General features: G+C 43.6%; 1 protein-coding gene across 1 annotated transcript in view; it reads left to right on the forward strand.

Annotated features, from left to right (window-relative positions):
- The first annotated feature begins 4,030 nt into the window (after positions 1–4,030).
- Positions 4,031–13,672, forward strand: part of LOC131106736 (leukemia inhibitory factor receptor-like) — a 28,534-nt gene continuing 18,892 nt past the window's right edge. The window contains exons 1-3 of the mRNA XM_058056100.1: positions 4,031–5,328; positions 5,411–5,574; positions 12,646–12,797. Coding sequence (XP_057912083.1) covers positions 5,505–5,574; positions 12,646–12,797 — 222 coding nt within the window. The 5' untranslated portion in view covers positions 4,031–5,328; positions 5,411–5,504. The remainder of the gene's footprint in view (positions 5,329–5,410; positions 5,575–12,645; positions 12,798–13,672) is intronic.

Genomic DNA, 13,672 nt, shown 5'->3' on the forward strand with positions numbered 1-13,672 from the left:
ATATCGGATTTTTTATAACGGATTTCGCCTATTTCGGACAAAATCTCCAGTCCCGTTCCAATGCATTTCCATTAAATTTCCCTCGCATATATCGGATGGCCGCATTGTGGCGCTCCAATTCGCCGAATCGTGACAGGCCGCTATACGACGTCATTTGCAGCGTTTGCAGCGTTGCCTGCGCGTCCAGGTACATTGGAAACATAGTCAAGGAAGTGCCTTTTTATAACGGATAAAATCCGATTTACGCATATACCGGATATTAATTCGATATATGCGTAAAACGGACATTTTCCGGTATACACATATAACGGATTTCGCTTATATCGGACAAAACCAGTGGGAACAATTGAATCCGATATATCCAAGGTTTACTGTACCTCAAAGCAGGCCTCAGGCTAAAGGAAAAAGGACTTTAAAAAAGCTTTAGGGCCGCAGGGGGAAAAATGTACAGTAATCCCTCGTTTATCAGAGTTAATTGTTAATGAGCCCGGCCATGATAAGTACAGTTCTGTAAAGTAGGATTACGTATTTAGAAATTGAATGTTTTCGTTACAGCATGGAAAACCTGTTTATAACATTCTACACAGAAAATTTCTAGAGTTGAAAAATCTGGAGTTAAAGTAAAAAGGAGTTGAATTTTTGGAGTTGATTTTTTAACCGTGACTACCACATGTGTTAAGGACTACTACCAGTCAGTGTCATTTTTTGGAGTTGATTTCATGGATGTTCAGGGACCTGCACTGACACACCCCCGGAGTTGGTGAGTAACTTTTTTTCTTGTATTACTCGCCGTATGTGGCTCACAAAAGAAGCTCTTGTTGCATTCGGTAAACGGTTTTTGCCCTTTTATCAACGGTCTGTTGATAAAAAACTATTTAGTGTTAGCTAACCACCTTTCTGTTCATCATTTACCGTTACTGAAAATGTTTATTGTTCAGTCTGTGTCTGCTTGTCGAAAACGGTAAGGAAAAACAATTCCAAGTAGCGCCAACATGGTTATGCGAAAAAGCTTTCTTTTTATAAGTCAGGGTTAGATAGGCTTTATCATACAATGTTTTTTATATTTCTGTCGTAAAAAATGTGTGTTAAATTGTGTGTTTAACTGTGAAACAGCGGAGACAGGGGCGGCACGGCGGTCGAGTGGTTAGTGCGCAGACCTCACAGCTCGGAGACCATGAGTGAGTCACCGTGAGTGTGAATGGTTGTTTGTCTATATGTTCCCTGTGATTGGCTGGACACCAGTCCAGGGTGAACCCCACCTCTTGCCCCAAGACAGCTGGGATAGGCTCCAGCACCCCCGCGACCCTCGTGAGGAAAAAGCGGTAGAAAATGAATAAATGAATGAATGTCGTACACAGTAAAATGTTCAGTGTAATAATTTTCGCATATAAAATTAATGTCAACTCTAAATAGAGTTAAAGGAGCAGCTACACATGATAAGCAGCACACAAAGCTTTTTAATTCCTCCAGAATCTGCACCTATTCAGCTTTATTTCTTTGGATTTTGTGGTTCCCGTGAAAATGGTCTGTTTGAATGTATTCCAATGGCTATGGCCAGTGTGGCTCGAGCTCCACTGGAGTCCAATAAGTCCTCCCCCACTGAGGCTCCAGTGCCAACTGCACCTCCGTCGCATGCGTCTACAGACGCTGGCTTGTATCTAACCATACGTATTCGGGGCGAGGCAGACATTGATGGTGATGACATGACCCCTGTAGAGGACTTACGTACGTACCACTAGAAGTAGACACCAGGTGGATGACAGCCGCCACAGAAGTGGAGATAGTAAGTCCAGGTCTGGGTCAGACGGAAGTCCCGAGAGGACCAGCGTGACCTGGTGGATAGACCATTTTAATGCAAACAGGAGGCACACGCCGAATTTAAAAGCGAGACTCAGGAAGCGAGTGAAGGGAATGGAACTAAAAGTAAGACGAAGACATCTTTGCCCTGCGAAGATGCCTTCGATTAACCCTTAACCTTTAGATGCACGAGTGACTGGACCCTACACTCTTCCATAAGTGGCTCAAAAATCACCCATACTAGAATCAATGCCTTTTTATGCCAATTTTGCCATTTTGGTTAGGAATAATCACTTGTATGATATTTAGTATTATATTTAGGACCACACAAGAATGATTTCATGTTAGAAACATCTTCATTTTTCACTTTTTTACATCTTTGAAAAAGAAAATGACCCCAATGACAACAATAGAAAATGTGAGGATCCATTGTGTGTTGCATAAAGATAAGTTAAAAATGTGAATGGCATGATATCAAAAACATGTTTTTTGAGGAATACCTGGAATATGAAATGATAACAATTTTTCATTAGGAAAACAACCTGACCGGGTCATTTTTGACCCACTTATGGAAGGTTGGGGTAGTAACACAAAAACTAAAATTTCTTAAAATGTATAAAGATAAGTTAAAAATGTGAATGGCAAGATATTAAAAACATGTTTTTTGAGGAATACCTGGAATATGAAATTATAACAATTTTTCATTATGAAGATATTTCAAGAAAACAACCTGACCGTGTCATTTATGACCAACTTATGGAAGGTTGGGGTAGTAACACAAAAACAAAAATTTCTTAAAATGTATAAAAGATAAGTTAAAATGTGAATGGCATGATATTAAAAACATGTTTTTTGAGGAATACCTGGAATATGAAATTATAAATTTTTTTCATTACGAAGATATTTCAAGAAAACAACCTGACCGGGTCATTTTTGACCCACTTATGGAAGGTTGGGGTAGTAACACAAAAACTACAATTTCTTAAAATGTATAAAAGATAAGTTAAAAATGTGAATGGCATGATATCAAAAACATGTTTTTTGAGGAATACCGGAATATGAAATGATAAAAAAAATTTCATTACGAAGATATTTCAAGAAAACATCCTGACCGGGTCCTTTTTGACCCACTTATACACCTAAGGGTTAAGGTAAATAATCAAGGCAGACACACATAATATCCACCCTTGAAGGAGTGGCTAAAAAATTGCCCCCCATCACTGAAGGTGGCTCTAGGTGGATGGATGCACTGTTACAGGCAACGCCAGGCATTAATTTGGCTTGGGGAGATGTGCGCCAGTTATTGGCTGAAATCCCTGTACCCTCCCAACTGTATGCTCTTACCGCAATAGCGGAACAAGCTAAAGCAAGGAAAACATTGTTTACTGTGTCTGGGAGCGCGCCCCTTATTAGGAATAGTTCCCGCTGTGATTTCCGCCGAGTGCCTTGAGTCCCTGATGAATACCTCCACTGCTCCAGAAGCAGCCTTGGCTAACTGTAGGCCATTCGCTATAGCGAACCCCGAGGTTACTGAGGTCAAAGGTAAGCCCATATTCAGCAACACAGTGGCCAAAGGTAAATTTTTGTGCATTACCGTTTCCACAGGTTCTCGATTTGTACAACCAGGTGGATGTCTTCTTCTGGACGATCCTCACGGCTGACCTCTGGTGGTGGTGCGGTGGACCCGGCGTGAACATGACTGGTGTTTGTGCCCCGATTTCTTTCCTTCTTCCAATGACAGTATTGTCAGTTGATGTGGAGCGCCAAGTGCATAGCGCTACTTCCGTAGGGTCTCACCTCATGCCACCGGACGCCCTCAGGACCGGACGAAGTGTGTCAACCTCGCCCTGGTTAGACGCCCCCAACCTGACGTACATTGATGCCATAGATATCCCTCGTGGCGTCCTAGAGGAGTATAAAATTTTGCTTCTATCATCCGTTGGATTTCCATGAACCGTAACACCGAAGTGATTTATTACCTAGTGAACAGTTGCAGGCTACTTCTTTGATGGCCTTCCAGACTCGCATGGCAGTTGACATGCTATTGGTAGAAAAGGGTGGTGTGCAAACACGATCGGAGGTGAGTGTTGCACATTCATACCCAATAATACAACTCCGGGTGGTAGGTTGTCCCGTGCCATTGAAGGGCTGTGGATACCCACTCGTGGGACCGATGGATGAGCTATTTTGGTAAGTGGAAAAAAACTAGTTTCTGGTATTTTCAGGGTTTGTTTGCTTGCTCCTTCTGGGAGTTTTTGCCTGTTGGTGCATTCCCTGTTTAAGATGCCTGATCGAGAGAGTCACCTTGGGGCTTTTCGGGTACGTACGGGGTCAGTACTAGCTGGTCCGTCTCCGGGGAGATCCTGAGGGGGACTCTATTGGCTGTTTGGAGGACCGCACGATTCTTGTTGAATAAAAGAAAGATCGGAGTGTGTCTCATTGCTTCGTTCTGTTTCTCTGTACTTCTTTGCGGCATCAACCTACAGGAGGATTTGGGGGTCCTTCTACGACTGGACAACATCTGCCGCAGTCCAGGGCGGTGGCAACTTCTTATTGGCCGGCCGATGCCGCATCTGCACAATCTGAAATATGTAAAAACAGTCGGGCAGGGTTAGAAGGGGTTTTTTGCAGCTGCGCTGTTCTAAGACCCGCTTAAATGGTAGGCCGACAGGAAGTGTGATAATCCCGGACGTCTGTATTAGGTTTGTGGTGTCAGGAATAAATCTTGGGCATATTCTATCTCGGTTTGTGTATTGATCTCTCCCACCCTACACTCGACACCCACCAGGAACTCGCCTCAAAGTACAGGGAGGCTGTGAGTTTCCTTCAGTAGGGAATCAGTTGTTGGTAGAGTTGTTAGTAATTTTAAACAAATGTGGCTTCGCTAATTAGTAAACAGTAGCAGAGCTTGGGACTGGGCGGAGGAAGGAGAACTCATCTGCTTCCAGACACGTCCATATAAGGAAGTCCGCCCTATGTGACATCACAAAAGAACAGTTTTGCGACGCCTTTTGAAAACGAGCATTTGGAGCCATCCCAAACTTCTTTGAGGGCTCACTTCTAAATGCGCAAACCTCGTTATCTGAAACTAACACGAGAATACAACTTTCTAACTACATTTATAGGTCAGAAAAGGGGAAAAAATAAAAATAAATCTCCTTTAGAATAAAAAATTATGACCCACCAGTTGAGAATCCGTGTTTCAGATGCATTGAAAAACCTTATTTTGTTTTTTTTCAGTGTCAACTGGAATTCCATAAGAAAAAAAAACCCTTTGTGTTTCCTGACCAAAGCCACAGCACTGTGAAGGGTAAAGGTCATTTCCCAGCATTGCAAGTTGATGTCTTATGCGGCCAGCATGACTCATGCTTACCAGAAAGTAGCGTGTACATTTCCTGCATTCCAATCCCCGTGGATTTCACAATCATTAGGAGGCAGCAAGTGTTTCACAGTTCAGTTTGACAGAGACAAAGTAGACATTTCAGCCTGCATGATTCTTCTTTTCTCGCTTTTGTGGAACTTCGTTCTCAGGTGAGACTTTTTTTAAAGACCTCAAATGTTTCTTGTGAAGACACAAAATTATGTCCAACTTACTTTTAATTTTTTTTTTTAGTCAAAGCAGTCGATGAAGAAACTGAGAAAGACACTGAATCCATGCCTAGTTGCTAGTCGTCCTCCCGGGCATCCCAGTTTTGTGGAGGATTATCATGATCACATGGCTGCTGCTTGTGTCTTTGGTCCGCAACAGCGCACAAGATGGACATTTAAAAGAAGACGGTGAGTAAATCGAGCTCCAGCACATACCATAACTCATTTCAAAAATACTTTTACCATGAAGTGACTTCGTAGAAGATGGCTAACGGCCATCTGGTGAAAACTAGAAAAATAAAAAATAGTCTTATAATACAGTTTAGTGAATTATTTAATAATAATTATTATTATAAATAATTGGGCACCCTTTGCTTGTTTAGTGGGTTACTTGTTGCTACAATTTCATTTCAACATATCAAATAACTGTTGGATAGTCATTTCTGGAGTGAAATTAGGTTTATTGGATTAACACGATATGAAATATTCATCAAGTCAAATTTAGACAGCTGGAAAAATTCATATTAACTAACTAGGGTTCGGCGACAAGGACCTTAGTATATTATATATACTATATATACTATATATATATACACTATATATATACACTATATATATATACTATATATATATATATATATATACACTATATATATACACTATATATATATATATACTATATATATATACTATATATATATACTATATAATATATATATATATATATATATATACTATATAATATATATATGTATATACTATATAATATATATATATACTATGTATATATATACTATGTATATATATATACTATGTATATATATACTATGTATATATATATACTATGTATATATATATATATATATATACTATGTATATATATATATATATATACTATGTATATATATATATATATATATATATACTATGTATATATATACTATGTATATATATATATACTATGTATGTATATATATATATATATATATATATATATATATATATATATACTATGTATATATATATATATATATATATATATATATATATATATATACTATGTATATATATGGGCGGCACAGTGGTCGAGTGTTTAGCGCCCAGACCTCACAGCTAGGAGACGAGAGTTCAATTCCACCCTCGGCCATCTCTGTCTGGAGTTAGCATGTTCTTGCATGTTCTCCGGGTACTTTGGTTTCCTCCCACATTCCAAAAACATGCTAGGTTAATTAGCGACTCCAAATTGTCCATAGGTATGAATGTGAGTGTGAATGGTTGTTTGTCTATATGTGCCCTGTGATTGGCTGGCGACCAGTCCAGGGTGTACCCCGCCTCTAGCCCAAAGACAGCTGGGATAAGCTCCAGCACCCCCACGACCCTCGTGAGAAAAAGCGGTAGAAAATGAAAAAATGAATATTTATATATATATATATATATATATATATATATATATATATTATATATTTTCTGGACTATAATTGCTCCGGAGTAGACACAAGGCCAAAAATGCATAATGAAGTAGAAAAAAACATATATATGTTTTTTTGCGGGTAATTTATTTTCCAAACTACTTGACCAAAACCGACATTATGTCCTCTTGGAAGGCAAGTTGTAACAATAAAAGAATAGAGAACAGGCTGAATAGATGTAAGATATGCTAACACAATGCTTATTCAGCTACGCAAAAAATAATCATGAACAGAAAAGGTGTCCAGTGTTTATGTAACATAAACATTTTTTTTCATTTATAAGTCGCTCTGGAGTATAAGTCGCAGGAACAGCCAACCTATGAAAAAAAAGTGACTTATAGTCCGGAAAATACGGTATATATATCATGATATGACGATATAAAACGGTATAACATTTAAATTCAGCTGAGTCTTGTATAAAAAGCTACATGCCTTCAACAATATAATGACATCCACGTGTCTCGAATAGTTAAACACATTTATTTATTGGTAACCAACTGGCTAGCTTTTCTCACTTTTCTGTTTGTGTTTAGAGTGATTTTGTGCCCCGATTGAGCTGATCGCAGAACACCAATGTTCTTCCTCCTCACAGTGACAATATTTGATCAAAGCATTTGTATCAAAGTCCGCTGCCGAGCGCAACTCGACTTGTTTACATTTATCATTTATACCGGTAGAAGTCATTTTCATTTTTAGCATTGGAACACTCTCTACGAGTATATAAAAAATATAATCAAACCCTAATATTAACATTTAGTGGAGCCTTTGGCGTCCAATTCTTGAACAATGCATACTCGGTGACACCGTCTGCAGGAAGTTGATATTGTAGTTCTGTGGAAGTGGCCTGTGGGTTGTCGTTCATCATTCTTATCATCCTTCGCTTTTGCCTCTTAGATCATTTTCCCGGCTGTCAGGTTCAAACTCCTGTGACGCTTGTAAAAAAACACTAAAATGCAGAGATACAGAAGAGACAGACAACAATATTCAAAGTTACTCGCAGCGAGGAGAGTGAAACCACATACCCAGTGACATGCCGCCCCACTCTGAATATGTAGTTCACGCATAGTTTTTCGGGGGTCCCTACTACATGGTCGTGCAACTCTAAGGGGGGAGAAGGCAGTTGCACGAGCTGTATTTGTTTGTCTATGTGTGTGTGTATATGTGAGAGTAATTACTTTTATTGTTTTATGAGTTCTTATCTTGACACATTCTTGCAGGATTAACATGAACATCTGCAGGGTTGCTGTTGGCGCATCCAGGCACCTCCAGGACCTGGGGGTCGCTGGGGGTCTCTGATCAGGGTCACGGGAACATTTCTTCTTCAGCACATTCAAACTCTTTCTATTGTCTAAGCAAATGGATATGAGGGTGATAACTAACGCTATATTCTTTCTATCTACATTTTATTGTTAACACTGGCCTACCACTTCTGGCCCTAACAATATCTGTGTTTGTGGTCTTCCATTTCCTCATTATGTTCCTCACAGCGGAAAGTGACAGCTGAAATCTTTGAGCTAGGATAGCTTTTTATTAGCCTTCCTGTAAACCATGATGTTCTTAATTTTTCGGTCATCTGACAGCTGTTTTGAGGACCTCATGTCGGCCATTTCTACAAAAGATTCAACAAGATTAGAGATTCAAAGCTTAAAGAGCTCTCCAAAGTCATTTTGTATTCCAAATAACCAGTGCTCGATAGATGGAGGTATCCAAACAACTCAATGACTGTCATGATCGGGCTTCACCCCCTCATGACAGCTTCCTTAGTTTTTCTCTTTCCTCTCTGTTCCTCGTTCGTGCCCTTATTTTGTATTCACTTCCTCTGTTGCTCTGTCCTGCTTTCCGTTCTTTCCATTTTCTCCTGCACCTGTTTCCAATCGGTGATTGCTATTTAGTTCAGGTGCACGCTCCCTTCGTTGTCGGTTCATTGTCTTGTGTTTGAGTTTTCCTGGCTACTCCGCCACACCGCTGCATAGCATAAATAAATATACATTTACCTGCATTTGGGTCCTAATCTCTGCATCCTGGGGTCGAACTTTACAACTCACAAGCCGGACCGCGACAGAATGAACCGACCAGACGACGACCTCGCAGAGATGGATTTCTGGACACTGCAGATTTTTAAGGCGATGGAGGAGGAGTGCGCAAGGTTCACTCCGGAGGAGCTGGAAGACATGGTGTGGGGGCCGGACGGCACGCTTATCCCCATGGCGTGGGTGTACCCCGGACACGGCATTGACACACCAGCCCGCCGACGACGACGCCGACGCACGTCTCGGCCAGCTCCAGCAAGGCTTCAGCGGACGAAGCCGTCTCCTCCCTCACCTCCGCGCCAAGCCGGGGTGCACCCCCCCGCTCACGCTGCTTCACAGTGCCGGCCTACGCTCAAGCACAAGAAGGCTCCCACTCCGTGTAAGCACGCCAATTTCACGCCGCCCTCTTCCGGATTCCCGTTGCCGCCCGCGCAACACGAAGAGGAGCGCGGCACATGTTCCCCTCCTGTGCCCAAGCCGCGCAGCCTCAAGGGTTCCCAAACCCCGGCTCCCGTGCCAAGCTGCGTGATGGCCCAGATCCCTTCTGTCCCAAAGCCACGCAGCTTCAAGGGTTCCCAAACCCCGGCTCCCGTGCCCAGCTGCGTGACTCCCCAGATTCCTCCAGTCCCCAAGTCACGCGGCTTCAAGGTTTCACAAACCCCAGCTCCCGTGCCACGCTGCGTGACTCCCCGGATTCCTCCCGTGCCCAAGCCACGCAGCTTCAAGCCCCAGCAACCCCTGGTGCTCAAACCCAGCGGCTTGATACTCCAGACCCCTCCAGAGCCCAAACCCCGCCTGAGGTCCCTTGTAGACCTGGTCCAGGCAGCTGAGCTGGCGGAACTAAAGACCCTCCTCCAGGTCCCCCTCCTCCCGTCCCTGGTTCTACATCCAGCGGCATACGGCGTCTGGAATCCGCCTTTGGAAGGGGGGGCTACTACGACCAGCTGTGCGTCGGAGGACGCACATAACACCCCGTCCGTCCAGTGTGGTGCCCTCTCCTGGTCGCCCGAAGAGGAACAGCCTGCCGGACCTCCAGCACAACCGTCCAGCCAAGATCCAGGACTCGTTCCTCCTCCTCCGGCGTCCACTCTTCAGCGGCGGGATGCCGCTCCTCCTTTTCAGCGGCGGGATGCCGCTCCTCCTCTCCAGCGGCGGGATGCCGCTCCTCCTCTCCAGCGGCGGGATGCCGCTCCCCCTCTCCAGCGGCGGGATGCCGCTCCCCCTCTCCAGCGGCGGGATGCCGCTCCCCCTCTCCAGCGGCGGGATGCCGCTCCCCCTCTCCAGCGGCGGGATGCCGCTCCCCCTCTCCAGCGGCGGGATGCCGCTCCCCCTCTCCAGCGGCGGGATGCCGCTCCCCCTCTCCAGCGGCGGGATGCCGCTCCTCCTCTCCAGCGGCGGGATGCCGCTCCTCCTCTCCAGCGGCGGGATGCCGCTCCTCCTCTCCAGCGGCGGGATGCCGCGCCTCCTCTCCAGCGGCGGGATGCCGCGCCTCCTCTCCAGCGGCGGGATGCCGCGCCTCGTCCATGTTGGGCCGGCCTCCCCGGCCAGGCCCACCGCCCTGGCCGCCCCCCAGAGGGGTCCATCCAGGGCTCTCATGGGGCCTGCTGTCCTGGGCGCCCTCCAGAGGAGCCCAGTGCCCTTCGGGCCGCTCACCCTTCAGGCCGTCCTCCTGCGTGGCCCTGCCACCCCGGCCGACCTCCGGAGAGGTCTGGCCAGCAACCCACCTCCGGTCCCCCTGCCTCCCGTCCCTCTTTGTCTTTGGACTTTTGGACGTCTGGAATCCGTCCTTGAGGGGGGGCTACTGTCATGATAGGGCTTCACCCCCTCATGACAGCTTCCTTAGTTTTTCTCTTTCCTCTCTGTTCCTCGTTCGTGCCCTTATTTTGTATTCACTTCCTCTGTTGCTCTGTCCTGCTTTCCGTTTCTTTCCATTTTCTCCTGCACCTGTTTCCAATCGGTGATTGCTATTTAGTTCAGGTGCACGCTCCCTTCGTTGTCGGTTCATTGTCTTGTGTTTGAGTTTTCCTGGCTACTCCGCCACACCGCTGCATAGCATAAATAAATATACATTTACCTGCATTTGGGTCCTAATCTCTGCATCCTGGGGTCGAACTTTACAACTCACAAGCCGGACCGCGACAATGACAGCACTTTGAATTACCTTCTGGACAACTACTAAAGTTTTCTGCAACTGGCTGATTATTTTTGATGCATATTGCACATTGTGGGGAGTTGTCTACAACAGCACGTCAAAGGTGCGCTAAAAGATTGCCAGCTCCGACCTAGTCTATTCTTGGTGCAGGTGAAGTGCACCCTACGCAGTGGTAAATTGGCTGACCGGCACAGAGTGCAGACACCAAAACCTCACAGGCAGGTTTGTCAATCCATTAAAAAAAACCACAGCAACCACTATTTTATGTAATGATCTGAACCAGCATGTACATTTTTGTATTAATTGTCCCATCAGATCAAAGACGTCATACATAATGGGAACATGCAGTGTGGACTTTGTGGAAACAGATAAAGTGACCCATTAGACAAATCATAACTAAAAACAAAGATTAATATAAAGTTGTTTGTTAAAATTTGACTTTGAGATATATATATTTTTATACTGTTAATTTTTTCTCAAGGAGGGTGAGGAAGAGTACCGAGAACGTACCATCAAAGGTTCTCCTGTTTGGTGATGCAGAGCGTGAATGCAAGTGGATCATAAGCACGATGCCTGGATTAGCCTGCTGTTGTGTTTAATGTAACTGTCAAGAACAGATGACACATGTCCCGCAGTTTGGTAGGCCCTGCGTAAATGAGAGGAGTTAATTTGATTGGTTAAGATTACACTGGGCTGTGTTAAACCCTCTCATGCCTTCTCTCCTCCCTCGGCGGGAGGGATGGGGCATGGGTGCGCCACGCTGCGCCGAACTGCACTCCACAAAAATTGCAAGGTGCGCTGGCTACACCACGTTGGTGCGGCGTAGGCGCGGTGTCTTTGAATATTTTGAAAAGCGCTATACAGTAAACCTCGGATATATCGGATTCAATTGTTCCCACTGGTTTTGTCCGATATAAGCGAAATCCGTTATATGCGTATACCGGAAAATGTCAGTTTTACGCATATATCGGATTTATATCCGGTATATGCGTAAATCGGATTTTATCCGTTATAAAAAGGCACTTCCTTGACTATGTTTCCAATGTACCTGGACGCGCAGGCAACGCTGCAAACGCTGCAAATGACGTCGTATAGCGGCCTGTCACGATTCGGCGAATCGGAGCGCCACGATGCGGCCATCCGATATATGCGAGGGAAATTTAATGGAAATGCATTGGAACGGGACTGGAGATTTTGTCCGAAATAGGCGAAATCCGTTATAAAAAATCCGATATATGCAATGAATTTTTATTGGAAATGCATTACAGAAAAATTGGTTCTTTTTTATCTGTCCGTTGTGAGCAAATTTCTGATATATCCGAGTCCGATATATCCCAGATTTACTGTACAAATAAAATGTATTATTTTTATTTATTATTAGCAATGAGCTAACCTGCAAAACAGCGGCATGTAATATGGAACATGTTGTTAATGTAATTATCGTTGTAGTTGCACATCGAATCGTTTACCACAAAGAGAAGTCACAATTAATAACAGACTAATTGTGAGTTAACTATGGGGAGTGATTAATCGTGATCAAATATTTTAATCAATTGACAGCCCTATTAAATAGTAATACTTTTTTCTTTGTATTCCCATTTTCCTTCAGGGGGTTTTCACTGTGGAGCACGTAACATGAACGTTACGACTTCAGAGCAGACAATCCTTCTAACTTGGGAAGACGAGCCATCATGCCTGTCAGTACGGGATATGTTGATGTATAAGCTGGAGGTTCTAATAGCAGACAAGCAAGTGCATTGGGTAAGTTTGAAATGTTTCTCAGTTTAGAGTTTGCATGTTCTCCCCGTGCATGCGTGGGTTTTCTCCGGGTACTCCGGTTTCCTCCCACATTCCAAAAATACCCCCCCACTCTGCCTCCGCACACACAGACACACACACACAAACATGTTGCACAGGTCAAATAGACTCATATTGAGTCTGTCCAGTATCCAGTATCACAATTGTGACCGATCATAAAACAAAGTTTTTAACACACTTTTCCATGAAAATGTCAAAAAATTCTGTTTGTTTCAAAGGGATACTAATGAAACATGATTTGATTATTTTTGTGCCTGGGAAAAATTTGGGATTAAATGGGTTAAACTCAAATTTGTCAAATGTCTTATATTTAATGAAATATAATGACATTGAAGTGCAGTTTGAAACACTGATTCACGGGTACTCAAAAACTCAAGTTTTACTGACTCGTGAGTACTCAGTGAAAGAGTTTTTTACTGAATCATGAGTAGTCAGTGAAAAAAGTTTCATTGCAGGTACTTACAGGTACTCAGCGAAGACTCAAGTTTCAGTGATACATAGGTACTCAAAGAAGACTTATGAGTACTCAACCCCCCTTTCAACTGCACTCGACTTTCACAGATTTACCTTAAGGCAGTGTTTTTCAAATAGTGGGGTCTAGTGGGGTGGGCCCCCCAGTTTTGCTAGTATTGAATGACAGACAATAATTGTGAATAATTGCATTGCCTTAAGGGTACTCGATAAAAACTCAAGTTTCACTGACTCAAGGGTACTTCACATTCAACTGGATTCCAGTTTCACAGACTTACAAGCACTCGAAAAAAGACTCACATTTCATTACATGAGTACTCAATGAAGACTCAAGTTTCACTGATTCG

The sequence above is a fragment of the Doryrhamphus excisus genome, chromosome 19 (genome assembly GCF_030265055.1).
Source record: "Doryrhamphus excisus isolate RoL2022-K1 chromosome 19, RoL_Dexc_1.0, whole genome shotgun sequence".
In the NCBI taxonomy this organism is placed as follows: Eukaryota; Metazoa; Chordata; class Actinopteri; order Syngnathiformes; family Syngnathidae; genus Doryrhamphus; species Doryrhamphus excisus.